We start from the raw sequence: 26252 nt of genomic DNA, 5'->3' as shown, positions 1-26252 counted from the left end.
TACTCCCGCTGGAGCCCACAGAGGCCAAAATAGTCAAGAAGAATTCGATCAGGTATACCCTTGTGGATGGGAATTTGTTCAGACATGGATATACACACCCTATCCTTATTTGCATAAGTGGTGAACAATTCACGCGCATCATGACGGAGCTCCACGAAGGGATATGTGGGAGTCACATCGATGGTCGAGCTCTCTCGTCAAAAGCCATTCGCGTGGGGTACTACTGGGCAACCATGAGGGAAGACTGCACGAGGTACGCACAGCGATGCAAGCAGTGCCTACGACATGCTGACTGGCATCATGCACTCCCAGAGGAGTTAGGATCGATCCATAGCCCGTGGTCGTTTCATACCTGTGGGATCGACATCTTGGGACCTTTCCCTTTACTAGTGCGACAGATGAAGTACCTTGTGGTTGCCATTAAGTACTTTACAAAGTGGATAGAGGTTGAGCCAATCGCACAAATCACAGCTCACAAGATCTAGCACTTCATATGGAGGAACATAGTATGCCATTTTGGAGGAAAATTTATTAAAATCTTCTAATAAACATGATTTCCAAAATATCAATCATATATATCATGAAAAAATTATTTTTTAATATACTAATTGTACTGGCCAGACCTTAGACATAAGCGTCAGATGATGACATCGGACATCGATGGTCTGGTCGCATTAATGGGCCACGTAAGTGGGCCCCAGAAATAAAAATGAGTTATCATTCAGACATAAGAAAGACCTATTTCACGGGAGAGTTCATGCATGAGTTGTGTATAGTGCGTTCAGGTGTAGCACAAGTAAGTGTTATCTGGAGGCGCTAAGGCCCATAAGGGTTAGGGTTTCCATGGAAAGACTGCATGCATGGCACGTGAATAATTAGGGCACCCATAGAACAGATGGCCCCGCAGCGCTGGTCCATGAGTTGGTACCCTAGCGACCATACTGTTAAGATTTTGCATTCTAGAAGAGGAAAGTCTTATGCAGCGGCTGCGCTAAGCTTGTGTAACGCGTCACAGGATGTCTCACCAATAACCCTAATTCCACTTAAGGAAAGATCCTCGTGGGATAGGGAGTTGACCTAGATACAACCTATATAAAGGGTGGTAAGAACCCTAGAAAGGTACGTCGTTTCTAAGACTGAAACTGCTTTACATACTTATTGTTTCTTAGCCCAGTACTGACTTGATCGTCGGAGTGCAATCAACAGGTAGGTGTTAGAGTTGAGCAGAATCTAAGTTCAAGAGGGGAGGGGTGAATTGAGCTTATAAAATTTTCGCAAAAGAAACTGATTTACAGTGTAACAGAGGTGAAAAGAACAGATTGATTTTAAATGAAACAGATTCTTTTTACAAATGACTTTAGCACAAACAGAACTTGATCAACAAAGTTTAGATCAACTAGCAGAAATAGCATAAACAAATTGATTAACTTTTACAGCTTATAAAGTTGCAGATTGTATCACAAGATTAATCAATTTTACTTAACACAAAGCATCTAGAGGAATGAGCAAATGTTATAGTTCAGTCAAGGAAAACAATTCACACTTTAGCCATATTACAGATTCACACAGCGGCTTGATTTATGTTTAGAAGATTGATTAACAAGCTAAAATAGCAAATTTAATCAGGCCCAGAGTTAACAGATTTAGATTCAAAAGAACAGATTCCTTTCTTGATAGATTATGTGAAAACTCATAAATAAGTGCAGGGATGAGAAGAGAAACACAAGAGAATTTTTATACTGGTTCACTCATCAAGAGCTACGTCTAGTTCACCTTACTCCAAGGTGGAATCCACTAAAACAGATACAATCAATTACAGCATACACAGCAGTTCTTGAACCCTTCAAAAACTTCAACAAACAAGGCTGAAAAACACTATTCCAGCACACCTTGCACTCCAAGAAACCCTATCAAGAGTGACTAACACTTATACCTATTACAAGAATGAATAAGGGAAAGATTACACCTGAAATTGTGTTGCAAGAACATAAACCAGTTGTTCTATTTGCTCCAAGACAGTACCAACACCTTCATCCAGCACAAGGTTCTTTAAGAACAGGCACACATCTATTTTCTATTGAAAAACCTTTGCAAAACCTTTCCAATTCTCTTTCTCACACAAGAAATGTTTTATCTCTGTTAAAACTATGATTACTCAGCGTCTCTTCATGTGAGAAAAGCATTTTATTTTATAGAGAACAGTTCTTAACCAGTTTTCAAAAAACAGTTTCAGAGCAGTTATAAGAACAACAGATTGATTCTAAAAACAACAGGTTAAATGTTAACAAAACTGCCAGCTCAACTTAACTGAAATAACAGACTGAGCTTTACCTTTGGTGCCCTAACAGAATTTCGAAAAGCCTTTTAACAGAGCAAAAATAAACCTATTGTTTCTCAATAAAATAGATTTATTTTTGTACTGAATCAAACCTTTTAAGAAAACTTTAAAAAAACTTTTCCAAAACCATTTAACCGCATTATGTGCTTGATCTTACTACCTTGATTTGGCATCTAGGATGGGTCATGCAGCAAAAGGCAACCTTGAATACACACAAACCTAAAGTACAAGATCATCTAAGACACATTGCAACCTTCAAGGCAAACTAGCTAAAAACTACATCAAACACACTAAGGCAAGGTAGAGATGAACTTCATCCATCTTCAACAATCTCCCCCTGTTTGATGGAGACAAAAACCCCTTTGCTTTGCATACTTTGATGATCAAAACCTGCACTGCACTAGCTTCCAAACAAAACTGGACAACAATATTTAGAAATAAAACCAGAATATAGCAGTATATGAGTTTTGTGCTACCTCCCTACAGCTTGAACCAAATCATCAACTTATGTGAGCAATCTTTCATCTGTCCTTCTCCCCCTTTGGATTCATCAAACAGAGTAGAACATGGAATAAAAGAAGCACACCATAGACATGCATAACAGTTCAAACTAAAACCAGTTTATAGGTCCATTACAAACCAAAACAGAATGAAACCAGTGCAGAAAAGAAAAAAAACAGAAAACCCAATTGTTCAACAAGACATAAAGGATAAAGACTTTGAAAAGATCACTTGTTATAGTGGTAGAGCTCAGCTAGCTACTCCTGAACTCCTTCAATTTGGTCATCAAAGTGTTGAAACCTGGCTTGAGTCATTTCATAGTATTCCTTTTGGTCGTATGTGAGTGTATCCAGCCTGCTTAGAACTTGCCTTTCGAACATGGATAGAGGTTCACCTCTATACACAGGTTCCTGATATGCAACCAATGCATTATGGCTTGTAGCAGCAACATCCTCATTTACGAAAGAGTGAACTGGTGACTCATCCATGTGTTGCACACCATCAACATTTTCTTCTTCTTCATCTCCTGGATTAGCTGCTTCATTCTCAGCTCTATTTGCAGCATTCCTTCTAAAAATCCAGTTGTCTTCCTCCTTTTGGAACCCCATTTTCATGAGAGTGGAGTTGTCTATTTCACTTGCTGCCTTAATGGTGTCATTTCTTTCATTTGCAGTATCCACTTCAAAATAGTCAATTAGTTTGGATACAAAAATTGCATATGGAAAGCGATAATCAGGAAGCCTTGTGGATTTGAGCATATGCTCTACCATTGTACTTACCCAATTTACCTTGAGTTGATTCATTATACAGTATAGAAGAATCAAATCTTCTTCATGAACAACAACATGGTTACTTCCTCTAGGAGTAAGTTGCCAAGCAATCATGTAAGCTAGGAGTCTTGGAATTAAAGTCAGATTTCCTGCATGAAATCTAGCTACTGGTTCAGTAGTATTTCTTACACAACTTCTTTAAAACTGCATCTTATTGAATCCTTGAATCCCAACAGTGTTTCCTTTGCTCACTTTCAATCCTGAATATTTGATCCCACCCACAATGCTCCATATATCCCTAGTAATTTTTAGCTTCACTACTTTCACATGGGAAACAAGATTCTTGCCATCTTGAATAAGGTTGTTGTAGAACACCTTCACTAGGTCTAGATAGACATTTCCAGTCATTTCCAAGAAGCTTTTCAGTTTTTGACGCTTGAGCAGATTTTTTGCTTCTGTCAGATTTTCTTCTCTTAACCATGAGAATTCCAAAACCTTGGGCACATTGACTTGCTTTCTGCTTGTCTCATGTATGAACCTTGTCATAGCTTCAGAATCTCCAGCAAACCAATTTTCCAGAATTCCTTGGCTGCTGTTAGGTTGCTCTTTGGACTTCTTCTTTCTGTGTGATGAGGATGCCATGCTTTACCTAATGTTACCTGCACCTGTTTATCAAGAGACAATCCCAGCTAGAGAGAGAATCAGTAACAATTCACATGATCAAGGAAAACGGAAATTAATACTGTAAATGTTTTGAACCTGGACAGCTTGTAGTAGGAATGAGAGAGTGTGAAAAACAATTGATCAATACCAGATTTATATAGGGCTTAAATCAGATTTCAAGAATCACGAGTTTTTAAAAAAAATCAATTCAATCAGATATACTACAGATTTTATTCTTGTGTGGTACAGCAAGTGCAGGTGTTGATTGACGCAAGAATATATTGAAACCATATTTCAGTTTAGCAAATCAAATCTGTTGCACATCCAAGATATCAAATCAGTTAGAATATCCACATATGACTGTCATAGACTTGCTAGTTAATAACCGTAAAAGCACTCAAAGATCAAGGAGAGAGAGAAAAGTAAATATTTCTCTTTCCTAGTCACAGCTGTGATTCTGAAACAGAGAGAGAACACATTAAAATATAAAATAACAGATTGAAATTTTTACTGCAGAGGACAATTTAAGCTAATGATGCCCAATTCATTTAGAAGAAAATAAAACCTATCTTTAACAAGAGGTTTAGTAAAAAGATCAGCCAATTGAAATTCAGTGCCAATGAATTTGATATCACAAGTTCCATTAGCTATATGCTCTCTTAGAAAGTGATGTCTAATTTCAATATGTTTAGTTCTTGAATTCATGACAGGATTCTTAGACAGATTTATAGCATTAGTGTTATCACAATTTATAGGTATCTTGTTTAAGAGAATCCCAAAGTCACTTAGCTGCTGCCTTAGCCATAAGGTTTGAGCACAACAACTTCCAGCAACTATGTATTCTGCCTTTGCTGTAGAGAGAGCAACACAAGCTTGTTTATTGCAATGCCAAGAGATTAGACCTGATCCAAGCATGTGACAAGTCCCACTTGTGCTTTTCCTATCAACCTTGCAACCTGCAAAGTCAGAATCTGAAAAACCAGTTAAGTTTAAAGATACATTGTTAGGATACCATAATCCAACATCCTTAGACCCTTCCAAGTATTTCAGAATTCTCTTTGCTGCATTGTAGTGTGATTCCTTTGGATCAGATTGGTATCTAGCACATAAGCATACGGCAAACATAATGTCAGGACTGCTAGCAGTTAAGTATAATAAGGAACCAATTAAACCCCTGTATTTTGATTGATCCACTGATTTCCCTGCACAATCTTGACCAGCTGATAGCTTGTTGAAATAAGAGTGTTGATTGCTTTGCATTGATCCATATCAAACTTCTTAAGCAACTCCTTGCAGTACTTTGCTTCATTTATGAAGATTCCATCCTTGAGTTGTTTTACTTATAGTCCAAGGAAGAAATTCATCTCTCCTAACATTGACATCTCAAATTCACTCTTCATTGCAGCAACAAAAGCTTCACACATTTCTTCATTTGTGGATCCAAAGATGATATCATCCACATAAACTTGCACAAGTATAATGTATTCTCTTTTCTTCTTTATGAACAGAGTTTTATCAGAATTGCCACGATTGTATCCTTGAGAGAACAGAAATTCATTTAGCCTCTCATACCATTGTCTAGGTGCCTGTTTTAACCCATATAAAGCCTTCTTGAGCTTGTACACATGTTCTGGATTTTTGTGGTCTTCAAACCCTGGAGGCTGAGATAAAAACACCTCTTCATTAATGTAACCATTCAAGAATGCACTCTTAACATCCATTTGAAACAACTTGAATCCTTGTATGCTGGAAAATGCTAAGAGCAATCTGACAGCTTCAAGACGTGCTACTGGTGCATAGGTTTCACCAAAATCTATTCCCTCTTCTTGGTTATAGCCTTTAGCAACCAGCCTTGCTTTATTTCTAGTGATAGCCCCATGTTCATCCATCTTGTTCATGTACACCCATTTGGTTCCTATGATATTCATCTCATGTCTTCTTGGCACCAAGGTCCACACTTCATTGTATTCAAACTGGTTCAATTCTTCCTGCATTGTTGTTATCCAATTGTTATCTTGTAGTGCTTCTTCCAGACTTTTAGGCTCAGTCTGTGAAACAAAGGCCACTGTTCTGCAGAAATTATTAAGTGAATTCCTTGTTGAGACTCCTTTCTCAATTTTCCCAATTACATTGTCAAGTGTGAGATCCCTTGGAGTCTTCCACTCTTTAGGCAGTCCTGCATTCACAGTAGATTCTTTGACAGTATTTGGATTAGTTGCATCAAACTCACTAGATTTACTCTTTTGCAAAATGGTTCTTAAATCATCCACACTAGGTTCATCCAGAACATGTTTAGGCACAGTACAATCTGTTTCATCAAATACAACATGTATAGATTCTTCTACTGCAAGCAATCTTTTGTTATACACTCTATAAGCATGTTCATTTATAGCATAACCAATATGTATTCCTTCATCTGATTTAGGATCAAATTTCCCCAGATTATCTTTACCATTATTTAGAACAAAGCATTTGCAACCAAAAACCCTAAGGTGACTAATGCTAGGCTTCCTACCTTTATACAATTCATAGGGAGTTTTCTTAAGAATGGGTCTAATCAAGGTTCTGTTAAGCACATAAGAGGCAGTGTATACTGCATCTGCCCAAAAATATTTAGGTAAACCAGATTCATTTAACATGGTCCTAGCTAACTCCTCTAATGACCTATTCTTCCTTTCAACTACACCATTTTGTTGTGGTGTCCTAGGAGCAGAATAGCTATGTGTGATCCCATGTTTTTCACAATACCTATCAAATTTTGCATTTTGAAACTCTCTCCCATGATCACTACGAATCTGTTTTATTCTATTTTCATTTTCATTATGCAGAACCTTAGCTAGTTTCTTAAAGGCCTTATATGCATCATTTTTAGAAGCAAGAAACAAAGTCCATGTATATCTTGAGAAGTCATCAACAATTACCGAAGCATAAAGGTTTCCAGCCAAACTAGCAGTCCTAGAAGGTCCAAACAAATCCATATGCAGGACATCCAAAACTTTATTTGTAGACATCACATCCTTTGTTTTAAAAGAGGTTCTTACTTGTTTGCCCTTTACACATGCATCACACAATCTGTCATTTTGAAATTTTATGTTTGGTAAACCAAAAACAAGTTCCTTAGATTTCAGCTTATTCAAATGATTTGTATGGATATAAGCTAGCCTCCTATGCCATAGCCAGGACTCATCACTTTTAGACAACAAACACTCATTTTCAAAACAGCTATTAATAATATCTAAGAGATAGATGTTGTTTACCCTTTTTCCTGTGAAAAGTACCTTACCAGAAATTTCATTTGAGATTGTACAAGTGTTGGCTTCGAAATTAACCTTGTATCCCTTGTCACACAGTTGGCTAATGCTTAGAAGACTATGCTTTAGCCCTTCAACATACAGTACATTCTCAATAGTGGTTGAGTCTTTAGTACCAACATCTCCTCTTCCAAGAATTCTTCCTCTATTGTTGTCTCCATATGTGACATGTCCTTCAGCTTTGAGTTTTAGGCTTATGAATTGAGTCAAATCACCTGTCATGTGCTTCGAGCACCCACTGTCCAAGTACCACTGATTTTTCCTGCTATTCTTCTGCGAAACAGATTTAGCACATATGGTACCCCTTTTAGTCTAGGGTCCAACATGATTAATACCTTTCCTTAGGAAGCCATTTGGCCAATCCTTTAGGAACAAGGTACCTTCTAGCTTTACATGTTCTAGATATATGTCCAGACTTCATACAGTAAAAACAAGTTGCAGAATGCATTGTATTTGAACAGCTAAAAGAGGAAAAACCTGTTTTGGAAGGAACAAAAAAACTGGACAGCTTTTTCACATTGCTTTTCATTCCAGGATTATATCCTATACCATTTTTATTAAAAACAGTATTCTGTGAACCTAATAAAGTTTCAAGATTTTCTCTTCCTTTGGTGAAATTTGATAGTGTTTTTAACAAATAATCAACCTGTTTTTCCAGCTTCTAACAATTATCACAGGTTTTTATTGATGCATGCAAACATGTTAATTCAAGGCTAACCAATTCAGTTTTAGCTTTGTGCAGTTCTTCCTCAAGAGCTTTGACCTTAGGTTCAAGTACCCTATTTACTCTATTCAATTTGTTGCAAATGACAACTAATTTGTTTGCTTCATCATGTGTTTCCTTAAAGGCAATTAACAGCTTATCATAATTTTCAGAATCAGTGGAAAAATCACTTACTGAATCAGAGTTAGATTCTTCATCATTCACCATGAAGCACAGATTTGTTCTTCACTTTCGGTTGAGGAATCACTAGATAAGGATACATCATTTTCTTCCCAAGAAATGTATGCTCTTTTGCCTTTGCTTCTTTCACTCTTCTTGCTTGCTGATTTTTCTTTGTTTTGATTGTTTGGACAATCAACCTTTATATGACCTGGTTTACCACATCCAAAGCAAGTGTAATTAGAAGAGTTTGAATCATTGGATTTAGAATACCTCTTTCTTTGTTGAGTTCTGTCACGGTTTTTCTTTCTAAGAAATCTGCTGAATTTTCTGGTGAGCAGACTCAATGTCTCATCATGTTCAGGATTCTCTTCTTCCTCACTTGTATCATGTTCCATGGTAGTTTTCAAGGCAATTCCTTTGGCTCTCTTCTCCACAGTTTCTTGTTCTTTCAATCTCTTCAGCTCTAGTTCATGCTCCATCAGCTTTCCAAAGAGTGCAGCAATGGACATCTTGGGTAAATCTCTGGATTCTGAGATTGTTGTTACCTTAGGCTGCCAGCTTCTATCAAGGCATTTCAGCACCTTTATGTTGAGCTCTTCCTTGTCAAAGACTTTACCAAGGCTAGTGAGGTGATTTACAATATGTGTAAATCGTTTCTGCACATCTGCAATACTCTCTTCTGATTGCATTCTGAACAGTTCGTATTCCTGAATGAGTGATTGCTTCCTTGCTCGTTTCACATCATCTGTCCCTTCATGGGTTACCTTTAGTACCTCCCACATCTCCTTAGCTGAGTTACATTGAGAAACTCTAAAGAACTCATCCATATTCAGTGCAGATGTGATGATGTTCTTGGCTAGAGAGTCATATTGAGCCTTCTTCCTTTCACTTTCACTCCATTCAGACCAAGGCTTCTTTACTGTTTCTTCTTTGACAACCTGCATAGGTATAAAAGGTCCACTGACCACTGCATAACAAATACCCATATCAATAGACTCCATAAAAATTTTCATCCTAATTTTCCAGAAAGCATAGTTAACACCACCAAACATAGGAGGTCTATTAATAGACGCACTTTCAGCAAAAGGCATTTTAAACTCAGACATCATGTATACACTTGAGCAAAATACAAGCCCTAGCTCTTGATACCAATTGTTAGAGTTAAGCAGTGTCTAAGTTCAAGAGGGGAGGGGTGAATTGAGCTTATCAAATTTTCGCAAAAGAAACTGATTTACAGTGTAACAGAGGTGAAAAGAACAGATTGATTTTAAATGAAACAGATTGTTTTTACAAATGACTTTAGCACAAACAGAACTTGATCAACAAGGTTTAGATCAACTAGCAGGAATAGCATAAACAAATTGATTAACTTTTACAGCTTATAAAGTTGCAAACTGTATCACAAAATTAATCAATTTTACTTAACACAAAGCATCTAGAGGAATGAGCAAATGTTACAGTTCAGTCAAGGAAAACAATTCACACTTTAGCCATATTACAGATTCACACAGCGACTTGATTTATGTTTAGGAGATTGATTAACAAGCTAAAATAGCATATTTAATCAGGTCCAGAGTTAACAGATTTAGATTCAAAAGAACAGATTCCTTTCTTGACAGATTATGTGAAAACTCATAAATAAGTGCAGGGATGAGAAGAGAAACACAAGAGAATTTTTATACTGGTTCACTCATCAAGAGCTACGTCCAGTTCACCTTACTCCAAGGTGGAATCCACTAAAACAGATACAATCAACTACAACATACACAGCAGTTCTTGAACCCTTCAAGAACTTCAACAAACAAGGCTGAAAAACACTATTCCAGCACACCTTGTACTCCAAGAAACCCTATCAAGAGTGACTAACACTTATACCTATTACAAGAATGAATAAGGGAAAGATTACACCTGAAATTGTGTTGCAAGAACATAAACCAATTGTTCTATTTGCTCCAAGACAGTACCAACACCTTGATCCAGCACAAGGTTCTTTAAGAACAAGCACACATCTATTTTCTATTGAAAAACCTTTGCAAAACCTTTCAAATTCTCTTTCTCACACAAGAAATGTTTTATCTCTGTTAAAACTATGATTACTCAGCGTCTCTTCATGTGAGAAAAGCATTTTATTTTATAGAGAACAGTTCTTAACCAGTTTTCAAAAAACAGTTTCAGAGCAGTTATAAGAACAACAGATTGATTCTATAAACAACAGGTTAAATGTTAACAAAACTGCCAGCTCAACTTAACTGAAATAACAGACTGAGCTTTACCTTTGGTGCCCTAACAGAATTTCGAAAAGCCTTTTAACAGAGAAAAAATAAACCTATTGTTTCTCAAGAAAACAGATTTATTTTTGTACTGAATCAAACCTTTTAAGAAAACTTTAAAAAACTTTTCCAAAACCATTTAACCTCATTATGTGCTTGATCTTACTACCTTGATTTGGCATCTAGGATGGGTCATGCAGCAAAAGGCAACCTTGAATACACACAAACCTAAAGTACAAGATCATCTAAGACACATTGCAACCTTCAAGGCAAACTAGCTAAAAAATACATCAAACACACTAAGGCAAGGTAGAGATGAGCTTCATCCATCTTCAACAGTAGGATCCCCTTTGTTTCAACGGAGCCACTCTCGATCACCCAAGGAGAGAACAGAAACCACCAAGAAATAGGAGGAGTCACCATCTGCCTTTGAAGTCAGCGGCAACTGAGTCAACCGGCGAGAACACTAATAATTTCATTCAAATATTTTATGTGTCTCCTCTCTTTGAATAACAGTAGAATATTTATCTTTAACTTTCTTTCCCTGGCTGTTAATTAGTTTATTTATATTAAAATATAAAGAGGTTATATCCTTTTAATTTTATTTTTTAATTAGTTAATTTTAGTTTTTATTAAATAAAAAATAATTTATTTCATAAATAATTAACTTTCTATTTAAAAATAAATAAATATTTTTATTAAAAATAACGGTTATATAAATTTTTAATACTATTTTTATAAAATTATATATATTATTTCTTATTTTTAATTAATTACTCAAAATTGATAAAATTATAAAAATGCATATATTTTAGTGTGCTAAAAATGTGAATATCGGTAGTCTATTCTAAACTACTTCATTTTTTATATTTTATTTTATTTGTGACTCCCCTTAACCTAAGTTAACATCTCTCATGACACTATTTCAATATAATCGGGTTTTAACTAATTGAAATTGTGTCAATTTTCCACAATTTACATATTTCAATATTTTTATTTTATTTTAATAATTAATAAGTAAAATTATATTACAGTGGTAAAAATCTTCTCCTGCTATATATATAAGATTAATTATTATCATAATTTAAATTATTTATTAAAAATATAAATATTTAAAATATATTAATTTTATTATTAATAAATAGTTTGATCTTTAATTAATTATTAAGGTAATTACTTTAAATTCAAATAAATTTTTTAATCTTTAAAATTAATTTTTATTTAATGACATTATTATAGTGTATATTAGAGTATTTAATATTAATATCTTATCTAGGTAAAAAAAAGTCACAAGTTCAAAAAATTCATATAAAATTTTTTCAAAAGTCAAAATGTCAAAAAAAAACTCCATGGATAAGAACAACCCTTCGACCATTTATTAAAGTAAAAAATTTTAAAAAGAAAAAAAATTACTTAAAAAATTATTTATACATATGAAAAATATTGTCTTAATCCAAATCCAAATCTAGTGTATGACAGGGTGACTCATGTCAAAGACATGACTCTATGTTAGGATATTTTGGATCAAAATTTTGTTAAGTTAGTCGAAATGGACCTAGGTCAAGTCAAAACCATTTCAAACTGGTTAAGATTGATCTAAGTCAAGTTGAGTTAAATCAAATCCACATTAGAGTGAGGTTGGTCAAGGTCAAACTGAGTTGGACTAGACCCAAGTTGTGCTAAGATTGGGTAAAGTTGGATTGAGTCAAGTCTAATTCGAGTTAAGTTGGGTCTAACTCGTATCAAGTAAAGTTAGGTTAACTCCATGTTAGTCCGAGTTGGGCATAGGTTAGTATAGGTAGAGTTAGGTCAAGTCCATATGAGATTAGGTCGAGTTTGAACCATGCCAAGTTGGTCAACCCGAGTCCAGGTAAGACCCAATAAGGTCAAGTCCAGGTCAGATATGTTAGAATGTATGGCTTTAAACTAGAGGGGGGATGAATGGTTTAAAGAGATTTTTCACAAACTTTTAAATCAAGAATGAAATTACTTCGAGAAACACTTGAATCAGAATTCCGTTTGCCAAAACACAAAGCAAATAAGCACAGCACCAGAAAAAACAATTAGTTGTTTCGTAGAAACAATCGGTTGTTTATACCAGTTCACAAATATAAAAACTGAATTTAAAGAGATTAAGGATAGAGAGAATGCACACAGAGGTTTATATTGGTTCACTCTTAACCCAGAGCTACATCCAGTCTTCCCAGAAACCATTGGGGAATCCACTAAGCAATCAACCCTAGATTACTTACAACACAACCAAAGAAGTGACATTGATCCCCTCAAGACACACACTTCCTTTGGTCCAGCACAACACCACTAAGAATGTTGATCTTGATCCCCTCAAGAACACACAACACTTCTCAGCAATACACACAGAGTTTCTTTCAAAAGTACAAAGGATTACACTTGTTACAGAACAAATCTGAAATCAATACAAGATGAAAATCCTATCTCACACTCTTTGATCAATGCAATCTCTAAGCAATTCTCAACTTTTCAAAATCTCATTCAGTGAAAAACTCAAATCTGTTTTTCTGTATTTAATCAAAGTTGTTTGTTGCATAATCTTAAAAAACTACCGGGTCAACATGAGATTAGTTCGGTAGTGCCTAGGTTAGTTTGGGTAAAGTCCAGGAAAGCCCATGATAGGTTGGTCAAGCCTAACTTAAGTCAGGATGAGTCAGATTAGGTCCAACTCAAGTTAAGCTTGGTTGAGTTAGGCCAAACTTAAGTTAGACTTTGTTTGCATCCGAACTCGAATAGAAAAGCAAATAATTTTTTAGTTTGGTTTTAGTGATTTAAGCAGATTGAAAGATGAAGATTTGCGGGATGAGGAAGAAAAACAGCCCCCGTGCCATGTGAAGAAAGGCAGCGAAAGTTTACCAAAATTTACACAATATGGTAAAAGGTCAAAATTACCCTCAATAACTTTTTAAACACATATAAAATAATACTTTATATATTATATATTTATAATATAAATATAATAAAATAATTTATAATAATATAATATAATAGTAATAAAATAAATATATTTATATAACAATAATATAAATGTATTTATATAGTAATAATAAAAGAAAATAAACTAGTATTATAAATGTAAACTATGAAATAATAATAATATATTTAAAATTTAAAATAGGAATAATAATAATAATGATAATAATAAATTATAAACAATAAATATAAATTACATATTTAATAATAATTAAAATAAATTTATTAAATAATAATATTGACAAAAATAAAAGTTAATTTTAATTTTGATTTGATTTTGTGAAAATAATTTTTTAAGAAAATGGTAAATTTGTAAACTTACATTTTATACATTTTAAAAAAAATAAAAATCTCCTTACAACCATCCTATCACACACAAACTTCAATAAACTTTCCTCACAAATCCACTCTAATATACCCTAATCCAAACAACCTCACTTTCTTTACACTTTCCTCTCAAATCATTCCAAATCCACTCTCTCAAATCCTCTCCCCCAATCCAAACACAACCTTAGGTTAGGCTGAGGTTAACCAAGTTGGCTTGGGTTGAGATCAAGTTGTCCAGGTCAAGTTGGGTCAAAGTTAGGAAATATTTAGTCGTGTTAAGTCTAAGTCATGCACGACCAAGACAGATCGAGTCGAGCACAGTGAAGTTGAGTTGAGCTGGGTTAGGCAAGTTGGGTTGGACCCCAATCTTGCAATTAAGTTGCAAATAATAAAAGTTAATTATTGACCAATTTATAATTAATATATTTAAAGTTTTACAATTTACAATTTACAATTTATAATTATAATATATTTAAGGACTCTATAATTCTAAAAAAATATTTAGGAGTTAATTGAAGTCTTATTTTAATGTTGTAAATGGTCAAATCCACTTTGATCCTAGACGTGACCCACTTATTTAATGGATCAATAAAACAAGACTTATTTAGAAATGGGTTGAGATTGATAATTCTTGGGTCATGAGTCAAATTGACAATTCTAAACCCAATGTGTCATCCATTAGACAATGTATATTTGACAAAGGATAGAAATATTTTTGGACAAATTTTGTTGAAGTCAATGAACTTAATGCACATCATCCATGTTTTGTTAGAACTTTTCATCATCATTACATGAAACAACCATGTCAGAAATTGAATTTCATGTACATGACTTGACTTCATTAACTTGTTCACTTCTATTATCATCATTTTTTCTTCTTTTTTTAATTTTCTCTTTCTTTCTGTCACGAGTTTCTCTACGATATATGTTACTAGTTTGTGACATAATACTAACTTAAATATTATTTGTCGATTAGGAAAACACATTGATGTCTTCCTTACATAAGGACAAACATGTTTTTCCACATCCACATCTTTATTCAAAATGGTCATTGTTCTTTTACCTTTTTCTTAAAAATATCTCATTTTAAGTCCTCTTCAAATTGTCCTCATATCTAAATTTAAGGCATTGATGATTTGATTAAATAATGGATAAAACTAACAAAATCACAAATGTCCTCCTAACTACAAAATTTACAAGGTCATTCTTATTGCAAAAATGATAATATGAAATATTAAATTTTTTCCTTTTTGTATGTCTTACTTAGTCATTGAGTTTGTGATAACTTTTGGTTCTATGTGAGATTATTGTAAAATTTTATCTTAATAGTTTATTTTTTAATTTATTGAGAGAAGAGTTATTTTTAAATAAAAGTAATGTATTCCTATAATCTAAATTTTTATTATTCAAAATTAAGAATCTTAAATTTCATAGTATACTCTTGTACCTATATCCTAAGAAGAAGAATAAACTACAAATAGGAGGTAGAAGTTATGAGTTAAAAAATAATAATAAAGTATTACTTTATTAGAACGGTTTTGAAGATGAAGAAAAAGGGAAGAAAATAATAAGTTTGTTTCTGCTTCACAACGCAAATATTTCACAGCGATCAATTTCCACGCTTTGTCGGTGAGTTCTTCTCCTTCTTCACAAAACTCTATATCGCATTCATTCACATCCTTCCGCTCCAATCGTAACCGCTGTCTTCTTACCAGAGTTTTCTTCAATCAGTTTCTGTTTTCGATTTTCATTACTTATTTATTGATGATCAACGATTCATGTAAATATTGAATTGGCGTTTATTATTTTAAAGGGGGATCGAGAATGACCACCTCAGCGGCTATAGAACAATTCGACAAATGCATGAATGGGCAAATAGAAGCAATTGCACGGGTCTGGCATTTAGTTCAAGCCTACAAAAAGGACAAAATTCCTTTCAAAATAGACGAGGTACAATTCTAATTTCATTAAGACTTCGTTTGAGTTCATTCTGTTTTTCTTAAGGCTCTGTTGTTGCTATGCGTTATGAATACAGGGTCTGTATTTGGGTTCGATTGGCACTGCAGTTAACAAGGCTGCTATGAAAGACCATAATGTTACTCACATTTTGACTGTGGCCGGTAGAATACCACCTGCACATCCTGATGATTTTGTCTATAAAATTATATGTGGTATGTTAGTTTTCTTTGAATCAAACTTTGCTTTGCATTTCACATCGATCTATAAATGTTTGTGACTGATGATCGATGAACGGGTTTTGACGTTGATGTAGGGTTATTCTGATTGTGATTTTTTGCCATTGAAAGGGGTTTCATGACTTACAATTGAATTCAAAATTCACAATAAATGAGATTACCCTGTGCGCTTTAGAATAACAATTGTGTTTGTTTGCTATTCTGAAAGTGTATGTTTTGGTCATCAACAGTTTCGCATGCTGTTGCTTTCAAAATACATAAGGTTATTATCTAGTACCGTGTCCATACTAAATATATGATTTTGTGGGAAAATTGAGGTAGTTGTTGACAAAGACAATGAAGACTTAAAACAATACTTCAATGAGTGTTTTGATTTTATTGATGAAGCCAAAAGACTCGGTGGAGGTGTTTTGGTTCACTGTTTTGCTGGAAGATCAAGGAGGTATCTTCTATTCCTTTCTCCCTTGTTTACTTGTTTACATGCGATCACCTCCTGTTCTTGATAATTTCATGCATTTTTTTCTGGTTTAATTTTTATGGAATACTGTACGAGAAAAAAAAAACTAAACGCAATATGTAGTTCATTATCCATTGGCCTTCGATGCTGGCTCCGATACCAGCATTAATAAAAGGTGGCCCCTAATGCACAAGGCTCTTGCCCAGTGGGGTCTTCTGAGGGCGGGGAGATTACATCCCACAAGTGGAAAAACTATTTCTAGGAGCCTGCAATCACTAGATCACATAAGGTGGCAATCTTACTTAAAAGTTGCTCCAGGGTTCACTCTTTTTCATATAGTGGTAATAACATAGTAACTCGCATGCACATCAGTCTAAGTAACAAGTTTTACTTAAAAGTCTGGTCAATATCAGTTTATCTTACAATTTTGTTACAAAGATTACATGTTTATTTTGCTTGTAAAATATCTTTACATATCTAATATGACAGTATTTCTTGAAACCTATTGTAACAAAGTTTTGAAGAAGTATGTGTGTTGATATGTTGAACTTAAGTTTTCGACTTTTGTGCTAAATGTGAAATGGTTTTCATATTGAAAACTGTAAATCTGTTGTAGCCTTTGAATATTATTGGTATCCTTTTGTTGCTTTCTCTGTTTCATTATTCTTTTATTTTTTTCTGGAATCTGTTTTTGTGTGGATCTTTCCAGTTGCATGTATTGAAATTTTTAAAGAATAACAGAAGTGCGTGAATTAAATCATTATTTTTTGCTTCGATTTTGAAATGCTGTCAAATTTTTAAACATTTAAGAAGCTAAGCTCAAGTTTGTTAAAGTACTTAAAATATAGAATTAAGGATGTAGCTTGAATTTCAAGAGTGATGAATTATCTCCTTCCGTAACTTCAGTACGGCATGAAACTCTTGCCAGCATTTTAATGCCCATATCTGAACTTCTTAAACAAAAGATCTTGGTATATTTCTTGTTCTTTTGGTTATTTCTCTTTTCATGTGATTATGAACTGGTGAAATTGCTCCTAATAATGTTACACCTTCTAGTGTGACTATAGTTGTGGCATATCTGATGAGGACTCGTGGAATGAGCCTTTTTGAAGCTCTGCAACATGTAAGGAGTATACGACCGGAAGCACGTCCCAATCAGGGTTTCATTTGTCAGCTGGAGGACTTCGAAAAGTCTCTTCAAGATGCCTCTAAGTCACGTTAGTCCCTTAATTTCAATTGCATCCAAAGTTGGTGCATTATTCATAAACTCATCTGAATTATATATTGAACTTATACACGTCTGAAACCATCAGGATACATTTACAACTACACATGATTGGATGTAAGGAGGTGAAATCTGTAATTATAGCTTAAACCAGAAGATTTTACGTGTAACATTGTTAATATAGTAGAATGTGCATCATAAATAATAGAGTTTTGTTTTCAATTAACCACAATTATTACAATAGTCAAAACATTTCGCACGTCAAAACACAATCACATACTTCAGTTAACTATTAGCCGATGAGATAATGCCTCAAAACATAATACGTTTATGTTAATCCTCATCTTTTGTGAAACTTTATTTCACAGTCTTGTTATTTTTTATATGAAGATTAAAAAGTCTTTTTTTCCAGTTTTTGGGGATGGGATTATTAAGATTAAGATTAAGAACATGATTCCTGAAGAAATTTATACAACACATTCAGTTGTTATTCAACTTATTTAGGAATATGTTTATTGTTAACTATTACAGGAAAACTTAGTAATTTTACAATTACCTATTTGAGGGAATGTTTTATTTTACCCCATTCACAAAGTGATTAAAAACATAGTTCTCTCACAAATTCTTTTTATCACCAAGAGTATTAAAACTAGGGTCAGTTTGGCCAACCAGGCATGAACGCACGGGCAAGTTAAAAAAATTTGACAGTCCATCTTAACCTATATTTCAAAACGAGCTATAATTTTTTGTTTGGGCTGACCTTGTCTTAGGCCTATGGGTCAACAGATCAATTTTTTGTTTGATTGAAAATTAAAAAAAATTACAATCTATCCATACAAAAGAATTATAATATATCATTGACTAAAATTTAATCCTCAACAAAACATCATACATCTTGGTCTAAATATTATTTGAAATAATTCTATTAATGTTTTTTACATTCATGATATGTATAAATAAAACAAGTAAAGGTTCATAAAAATAGTCCATAGTTCATATCACTATGAAATTCACAACCCTAATTATCATATCACAAAATAGGAACTAAGCACTCCCAAGACAACTACTACTTTTATTACTTCAACATTTGTTTACTGCAAAAAAAAAAAATCCAATTAGCTAAAATGTCTATGTAACATACATAAAAAAATGTTATATATATTTATTATTGACCTTCGTAGATATATTATCTTCTTGACTAGTTTGATCACTAAAAAATTATATCTTTTCCACTGATTTTGCATCTGTAATTGATAATACACACACAAAAAAAGCAATAAGAAACACTTTTATAACGGGCATAAATAAATAGTATAACAAATTCAATAATAATTTAATTATACCAGAGGGTCCAACCTTGGGCTTGCACATTTGTAGGGAGTAAACAATTTCTTTACTTATTTAAGATGTGACTACCAATGCTTAATGAAGATGTAAAGACATTCTTAACACTTTTGAGAGAAAAAGTAATACATAGATTTATGAGAATTTTACTTCTTTATCATGATTTAATTTGATTACAATTCTTATTTACTTTTATGTTTTGAAGTAGATTTTTTTTATTATGTTGTTTTTTTTTTCTTTTTTGTTCACAACATTTTCCTTTTAGGATTCATTGTGAAGTTTGCTTTCTTGTTTTCATTCTTAGTGTTCATATTTTATTTTCTTAGTTTTTCTTTTGTTTGGAAGTGCAAGCAAAAGGTTAAGTGTAGGGTTTGATACTTAATGTCGTTTTCGAAATCAAAGATTTTATGTTTTCTCTTAAATTTACAATACAGAATACACCCTAGGTTCATTATCAAAGGAAACATGATTGAATTAAATCTTTAATATTATTTCCATACAAATTAAAATTAGGAATTTTAGGGATTGAGAAATGTAGAGTGGAAATTAAAAAGAAATTAATAACATAAACAAATTGCAAAAAAAAATCAAGATGAAAAAGGTCAATTCACATATTCAGAAACTAAACAATTTCTCTTATCATAGTTTTCTAGTGATTGAGATCCAAGTTTAAACAATTAACTTATTCAATTCATCAATTAAATTAGTTATACAAATCAAAATATCATTCAATCTAATTCTTAATTTGATTCAATAGATTCTTAATTTGATTTCTAAAATAAAAAATGCAAATTGTAATCACGAAGTGTAAAACCGAATTTAGAGTAGAGAAGAACAATCTTGGAGCGTTAAACGATATGTGCAAAACTCAATTTGGTTTATTTGATCTTTATTTCATGAATTGACCATTCTTCATTAATAAAGAATGAAATATGTAGATGAGAGGAGAAGAGGAAGAGTCAACTCAAAATTTGAGAGAAAATGAAAAAAAAGAGACGAGGAGACAATTTATAAAACTGAAAATTAAGCAAATGATTTATGTCTATATATATATATATATATATATATATATATATATATATATATATATTCTAGAATATGAGGTAAACATGGACTCAGTGGACTTAATGGACTTAATTGTAGATTCTATATAAGTCCAATTACAAATGTAAAAGAGAAAGAAAAAAATTACAAACCTTTATTTTTATCCAATTCAAATTATTTGAACTGGATCGACCTTTTAGGATGTTATATTTATGCCATGAACTGGTTAATACAAAAAACCTCGTTAGTAGATGGTTAATTCGTAACATAAAAAGTTAAGTTTATAGTATACTTACGTATCAATGATATCCTTAAATTTTGTGGGTATCTTCTTGTGTAGGGAACAGAACCACACAACAGTCTTATCAACCATTGATAAGACAAGTAACTGCCAATGATGTCTATATCATCCATGAAAAGAGTTAGTAAATATTTTAAACATGAAATAGTAATAATTGATGACATATAATTAAACTTACTCATTGATATAAGGACATAAATAAATTTGTTTTCCCTCTTTTTCCAGGGTGTTAGTGATGTATGCTTGAGTCTCATATGACCTTGGTCCAACGGGATTAGTATATGCAGGATCTAAGAATCCATACACATTTTCCTTCCCCTCAGTGAGACAGACTCCATGCAAAAACCTACAAGTTATTAGTTAAAGTATAATCAATAATAATTTAACATAAAGTAAATTGAATAATAGGTAAAGATACTTACATCATAAAAAATTGAATTATATTTATATTGAGCTCTTCATTCCCAAATACAAGTTCTAATAAATCTGTGTTGTACATCATCAGTGGCAGTTCAGTGTTTATTTGAAAAAACGTATCATCCCACGGAATTGCAAAAGGTTCATTACCAATCTGACTAGCAATGAGACCTAAGGAAGCTATAGGATCGTCAACTGGAACCTCACGCTTCTTCTCCGGACTTGGTTTTCGAAAATGTTTCTACAAGATAAAGAACATTTGTATTCAATTATATGTAATATATAAATATAAATAAAAATTAATATAATGAAATGAAATTATTACATGAGGTTGGGGCATAAATCGAATGAGGTCTCTGGGCCAGGCAACGAATGCCTGAAATGCATCGGCCACAGTGGTTACCTCATCTGAAGGTAGTGGAACACGAGCATCAGGTACTCGTACTTTTTCAACTGTTACCTTCGCCACATCAGGGGAGAGAGGAACGTTATGTAAGGTGGTGGCCTCTTCATAGACTTTTCCAAGGGCCACCACCCGAGGAAGTTTGTCGCACGCTACCAATAGCTCACATTCCCTCGTCTGCCCAATATCATCCCTGATGTTGTAGGAGCCGCACAACTCCCCTTTGTGCTATTGGGAGTGGGACTAACAAGGGGTTGAATCGGCTCAGCACAAAGTTGTTGCGATAGAAACTCTTGTCGCATTCGATCATTCTCCTTTCTCATCTCAAGCCACATCAAATCAGTCTCCTTTCTCATCTCCTCCATTAATTCTTCACGCATCTTAGTCTTCATTTGAGTTTCGCTCTCTTTGGAGGAGGAGGATGACTGTCGTTCTGAAACTCCAAAATACAGTTTAATTCCAACCCTTTGTCCAGCTGCACGAACACGACCACAGTGCTCAGGTCCGCCAATTGCTTTAACCAGGATATCGTGACGACCTTCAACAAAAAGTTTACCGTCGGATCCCAAGGAATCCTGCAAGAGACAAAAATCATATCAGTTTTTAATATAATTAATGCTTTAAAATAAATGAAAATAACAAAAATAGCTTACAATTTTTTCGATGATAACCCCGGATTGCTCAAAACTTGGTACACCCGACTTTTTAATTCGGACCCTCTTCCATTTTACATGGCGAAAAGGTGGTGATGGAGGAGAAGTGACCCCTGTTTCCACATTCTCAGACGACGTCCCTTGTTTAGATTGCTCCTTTCCACCATCAGTGCTTGCTCAAGTTTTCGATACCCCGAACGAGACATTACGTGCGGGGTAACATTCTTCAAAGCTATCTCTTGAGCTTTCTTCCGACGATCCTGTCATAATTGAAATAAAAAAAGTGAAGTAAATAAAATAAACTTATTAATGTTATATAAATAAAAAAATTTAAGTTACTTCACTTACTATCCAAGCCTCATTTGACAGCTTTCTTTAAAAAGACGCCATGTCTCTTCATCAATATGTTTGTACTTTAAACATGGATTTTCTTCTTTAAGGTCACCAAAAACGTATCTCGAAGTCAGTCTTGACTTAAAGGTACAAAATTTAAATCCGATATTGGATATAATCTTTGATCGAAGCGGTTCCACATCAGGAATTTCAAAGTTTTCCTGGAAAATAACATCACCAAATTAAAATTAATCAATGAATATTAAAAAGCATTATATCAAAATGTAAAGCTTACCAAAACATCCTCTCAGATCATGTTCCAGTCGACCTCTGACACCTCATCCCATGAATTAATCAAAATGGAGAGCCTCTCACGAGAAACAACTCCAAGATAGCTCATAAACTCATCTGCTTTAGGACCAAAAGGCACTCCAATGTTGACGTCAATGTCAACACGTGTCTTCTCACCAGTAGCACGTCTCAATGCAAGACGCTTCAATCTAGTAGGTTCTCTGTTGCCTCATCCGGATCGAGGTCTGAGTGGGGTCTGATCATCATCCATGTCTCTGTTAAAAAAATTAGGTAACAAACATTAGTTAATCTGCATCGAATTAAAATCATATAAAAATAATACATAAAATTCTAAATGCTTATTTACAGGTGGCATGTGAGTTGAATGTTCATATGTAAATTCCTTCACTGTGGTCTTTACGGGTTGCATGTACATCATCAAGTACGTTGTCATCTTTATTAATTATCATTGGTGTGAATGAATGAGGGTCACCATTTTCAATATCATATATGGCCTCCCCTTGTTTTTTCCCGTGTAAAACGACATACCAATGTTCTGACGTAGGATCTTTCACGTAGAAAACTTGATATGCTTGTTGAACCATTATAAATGGCTCATCTCGATACCCTATCTTTCGAAAGTCCACTAGTGTTGATGGCAAATTTCATGAAGGTCTTCTTGAATCATGTAAGAGATGGTGCGGAAGCAATGGATGTGTGTGTGCAAGATCCTCCTAAGAGTGATGTTGATCTTGAAGGTGCATGGTGTGTATGAATATTGGGAGGTTCGGCCAGCCCAAGGAAAGGTGAAGGATGTGAAGTTTAGAGCCTAGAATTCTAGGGAGAAGCAAAGCTTGGCACAAATTGGCAGCATAACTTTACTCACAATAAACTTGAAAATACAAGGTGTAATGATGGCATTTTCATGAAGTTCTTCTTGAATCAATGTAGAGTATGGGGCGGAAGCAATGAATGAGAGTGAGCAAGATCCTCCTAAGAGTGGTGTTGATCTTGTAGGTGCATGATAGGTATGGGTATTGAGTGGTTCGGCCAGCTCAAGGGAAAAGATGAAGGAATTGAAGTTTAGAGCCTAGGATTCTAGGGAGAAGCAAAGTTGAGCACAAATGGGCAGCATAACTTTACTCACAATAAACTTGCAAAATACATGAGATAACCTCCCTATTTATAGGCTATTTGGGACGTAAAACCTAAGCTAATACATAATGAAATGTAAACCAAATGAAATGCAAGCCTAGGCCATGTGCCATGACCGGTCACACCTAGCAAAGTTCTAGAATGTTTCATTCAAATGTGCTTTCTACACTACCCTATCTACTAAGTACCCCTATTGGGCCTTGATGCAACATATACAAGGCTTTTTCTCTTCCATCCGTGGCTTCATCCATTTGTGCTTGTACATGCTTAACCATTGATCTTGTGAGGGGACCTAGACGGTCTAGTTCCACACCTAGACGCTCCATAGGTAGCTTCCCTTCTTCACGGCCTAGACGCTCATTCCTTGGAGCTAGACGCTCTCCTTGGTCTAGACGCTCTTCATGGTGTGTGATGTGATTCCAATAGCCACATAGAACAAGATTCTTGACACTTTGAGGAATCACCTTGAGCTGGAAAATATAGAGGCACTTTCTTAGAAGTTGGATCATGGTTCTAAGTCAAGAACTCACCAATAACAAGTACCAAATCCCAAACTCATTTGGATGAACCAAATATTGTCAAATTGAATCAACAAAGGAATTTAAAAAGAAGAGACCAAACAGAAATTGAATCAAAATCAAATGTACCGAACAGAATTAAGAAACAAACAGAATATAGGTGCTGGAAAATTAGAAGAACCGAAACAACAACAACTCAAAACACAAGGCAACATGAACAATTGAAGAAGAAGAAAGGAAGGAGAAGAGAATGCTCATGAAGATGGAAGAATGGTTGGATGATCACGCCACTAGAAGTATGGATGCTCCTAGATGAGTGTGCAAGCCGCCACTTGAGGAAACCATGGTCCTTCAAGATAAGACTAGAGTAGAAGGCTCAAAAGCTCTCCAAATGCTCACTCCAATTTTGAGTATAGTTTCTTTAGATAAATTCAAATCTGAATTTTACAAAGGAAACACCTCTATTTATAGCCTAAGGTGCTGAAAAATAGGTGGGAAATTTCAAATAAACTCATTTGAAATTCCCACCAAAAACAAGTCACATGGGAGGTGTGACCTTTTTCTACTATGACACCTCCCAAAAACTACACCTACACCACTCTCCTAAGTCACATGGACAATGTGACTTTATTTTACATTTTCACACACCTTTATTTAATAACCACACCTCCTAAAACTATACAAGAGTATTTCAAAGCTTGGCCTTGCCCCTCATGGGATGGACTTGGGCTCTTTGGGCTTTGGCCTTCTTGGGCTTGGGCTTGGGCTTTGGGCTTGGGCCTCATCTTTATTTTATGTCTTCTTTTAATTTTGAGAAGACTAGAAGGAAGAACTTCAAATGTGAGGGTGGATGTCCTCTTCCTCCATTAATAAAAGCCTCCTTTATTTGATTCTCATCATACTCCTCGAGTTGGAGAGAATTCATCCATGAATTCTGAATCCCTGCATATAACAAAGTCAGTTTAGTTTTACAATTAAAAGTGGAAGAAAAATGTAAACATGACTTAGCATTTGTAAATAATGGGATTTCAGAAAAGGAGGTTCTATAAATCGACCAAGTTGGAAAAATTTGTTTGGGAATGATGTGATGTTTTGGAAAAAGACCTCTTAAATGGTGACAACCATTAGGAGGTATGAACAAATCATCCCTAACATTTTTAACCAAGATGGTGGTGAAATAGGAACCTTGGGTAATGAAAAAGATAAGGAAGGAAAACACCTTGGAGGTGAAAGGATAAGACCCATGTCAACTTGGCCTTCTTTGTCTTTTTCTTGTTTACTTGTGGTAGGTGGGTGAGTTAGGTCTTGTTTTACCTTGTTGATCTTTAAGATTTGCTTTTGTGGACAATGAAGAGCTATGTGCCCAAAACCTAAACATTTAAAACATTTTATATTTGAAGTTTTGGTAGGTGACTTAGGAGTAGAAAGATTTGTAGTAGAAACTTTGTTTGGAAACATGGTTTGTTTGGAAAAATTGGAAGGAGAAATTTTGTTTGCATCCTTCCTAGAAGAGTTGTAGAAATCATCATCATGAGTATTTTTGAAAGTTTTGTTCAAAAGATATGATTCTACCTTGATGGCTTTGCGAAACACGCTCTTTAAAGAAGAATATTCTTTTAATTCTACAAAATCTCTAATATCTCTTTTCAAACCACGTACAAACCATTTAATCTTTGACTCTTCATTAGCATGCATATTCATTTTAGTCAAAGTTGTTTCAAAATCTTTAAAGTATTCATCTACCATCCTATGTCCTTGAGGAAGCCTTTGGAACTTCAACAAAGGTTCCTTCCTAGAAGGAGGAACAAACCTCGCGCGCATACACTCTTTCAAAGCATTCCAAGAAA

General features: G+C 34.2%; 1 protein-coding gene across 7 annotated transcripts; it reads left to right on the top strand.

Annotated features, from left to right (window-relative positions):
- Window positions 1–15569: 15569 nt before the first annotated feature.
- Window positions 15570–18172, top strand: LOC137806849 (dual specificity protein phosphatase 1). 7 transcript variants are annotated; one of them, XR_011080431.1, is made up of 6 exons: window positions 15586–15698; window positions 15883–16019; window positions 16105–16240; window positions 16586–17010; window positions 17628–17692; window positions 17778–18172. XR_011080431.1 is itself a non-coding variant. In XM_068607184.1 (5 exons), exons 2-5 carry the CDS (start codon window positions 15894–15896, stop codon window positions 17941–17943), a joined length of 549 nt encoding a protein of 182 aa, XP_068463285.1. In that variant the 5' UTR covers window positions 15570–15698; window positions 15883–15893; the 3' UTR covers window positions 17944–18172. The 7 variants fall into 7 exon arrangements, 2 of the variants coding, with proteins under 2 accessions (XP_068463285.1, XP_068463286.1); XM_068607184.1 differs by lacking the exon at window positions 17628–17692 and having other exon boundaries at window positions 15570–15698; window positions 16586–16706; XR_011080429.1 differs by lacking the exon at window positions 17628–17692.
- Window positions 18173–26252: the final 8080 nt, after the last annotated feature.

Source organism: Phaseolus vulgaris, chromosome 3 (genome assembly GCF_000499845.2).
Source record: "Phaseolus vulgaris cultivar G19833 chromosome 3, P. vulgaris v2.0, whole genome shotgun sequence".
NCBI lineage: Eukaryota > Viridiplantae > Streptophyta > Magnoliopsida > Fabales > Fabaceae > Phaseolus > Phaseolus vulgaris.
The sequence above is the reverse complement of the archived record's forward strand: the minus strand, read 5'-3'. Positions and strand labels throughout refer to the sequence as shown.

Coding starts and splice junctions, on each gene's coding strand:
- LOC137806849 (XM_068607184.1), top strand. CDS start 15,894: ATGACCACCTCAGCGGCTATAGAACAATTCGACAAATGCATGAATGGG. Junction 16,020..16,104: donor TTCCTTTCAAAATAGACGAG/GTACAATTCTAA, acceptor TTATGAATACAG/GGTCTGTATTTGGGTTCGAT. Junction 16,707..17,777: donor TTTGCTGGAAGATCAAGGAG/GTATCTTCTATT, acceptor TACACCTTCTAG/TGTGACTATAGTTGTGGCAT.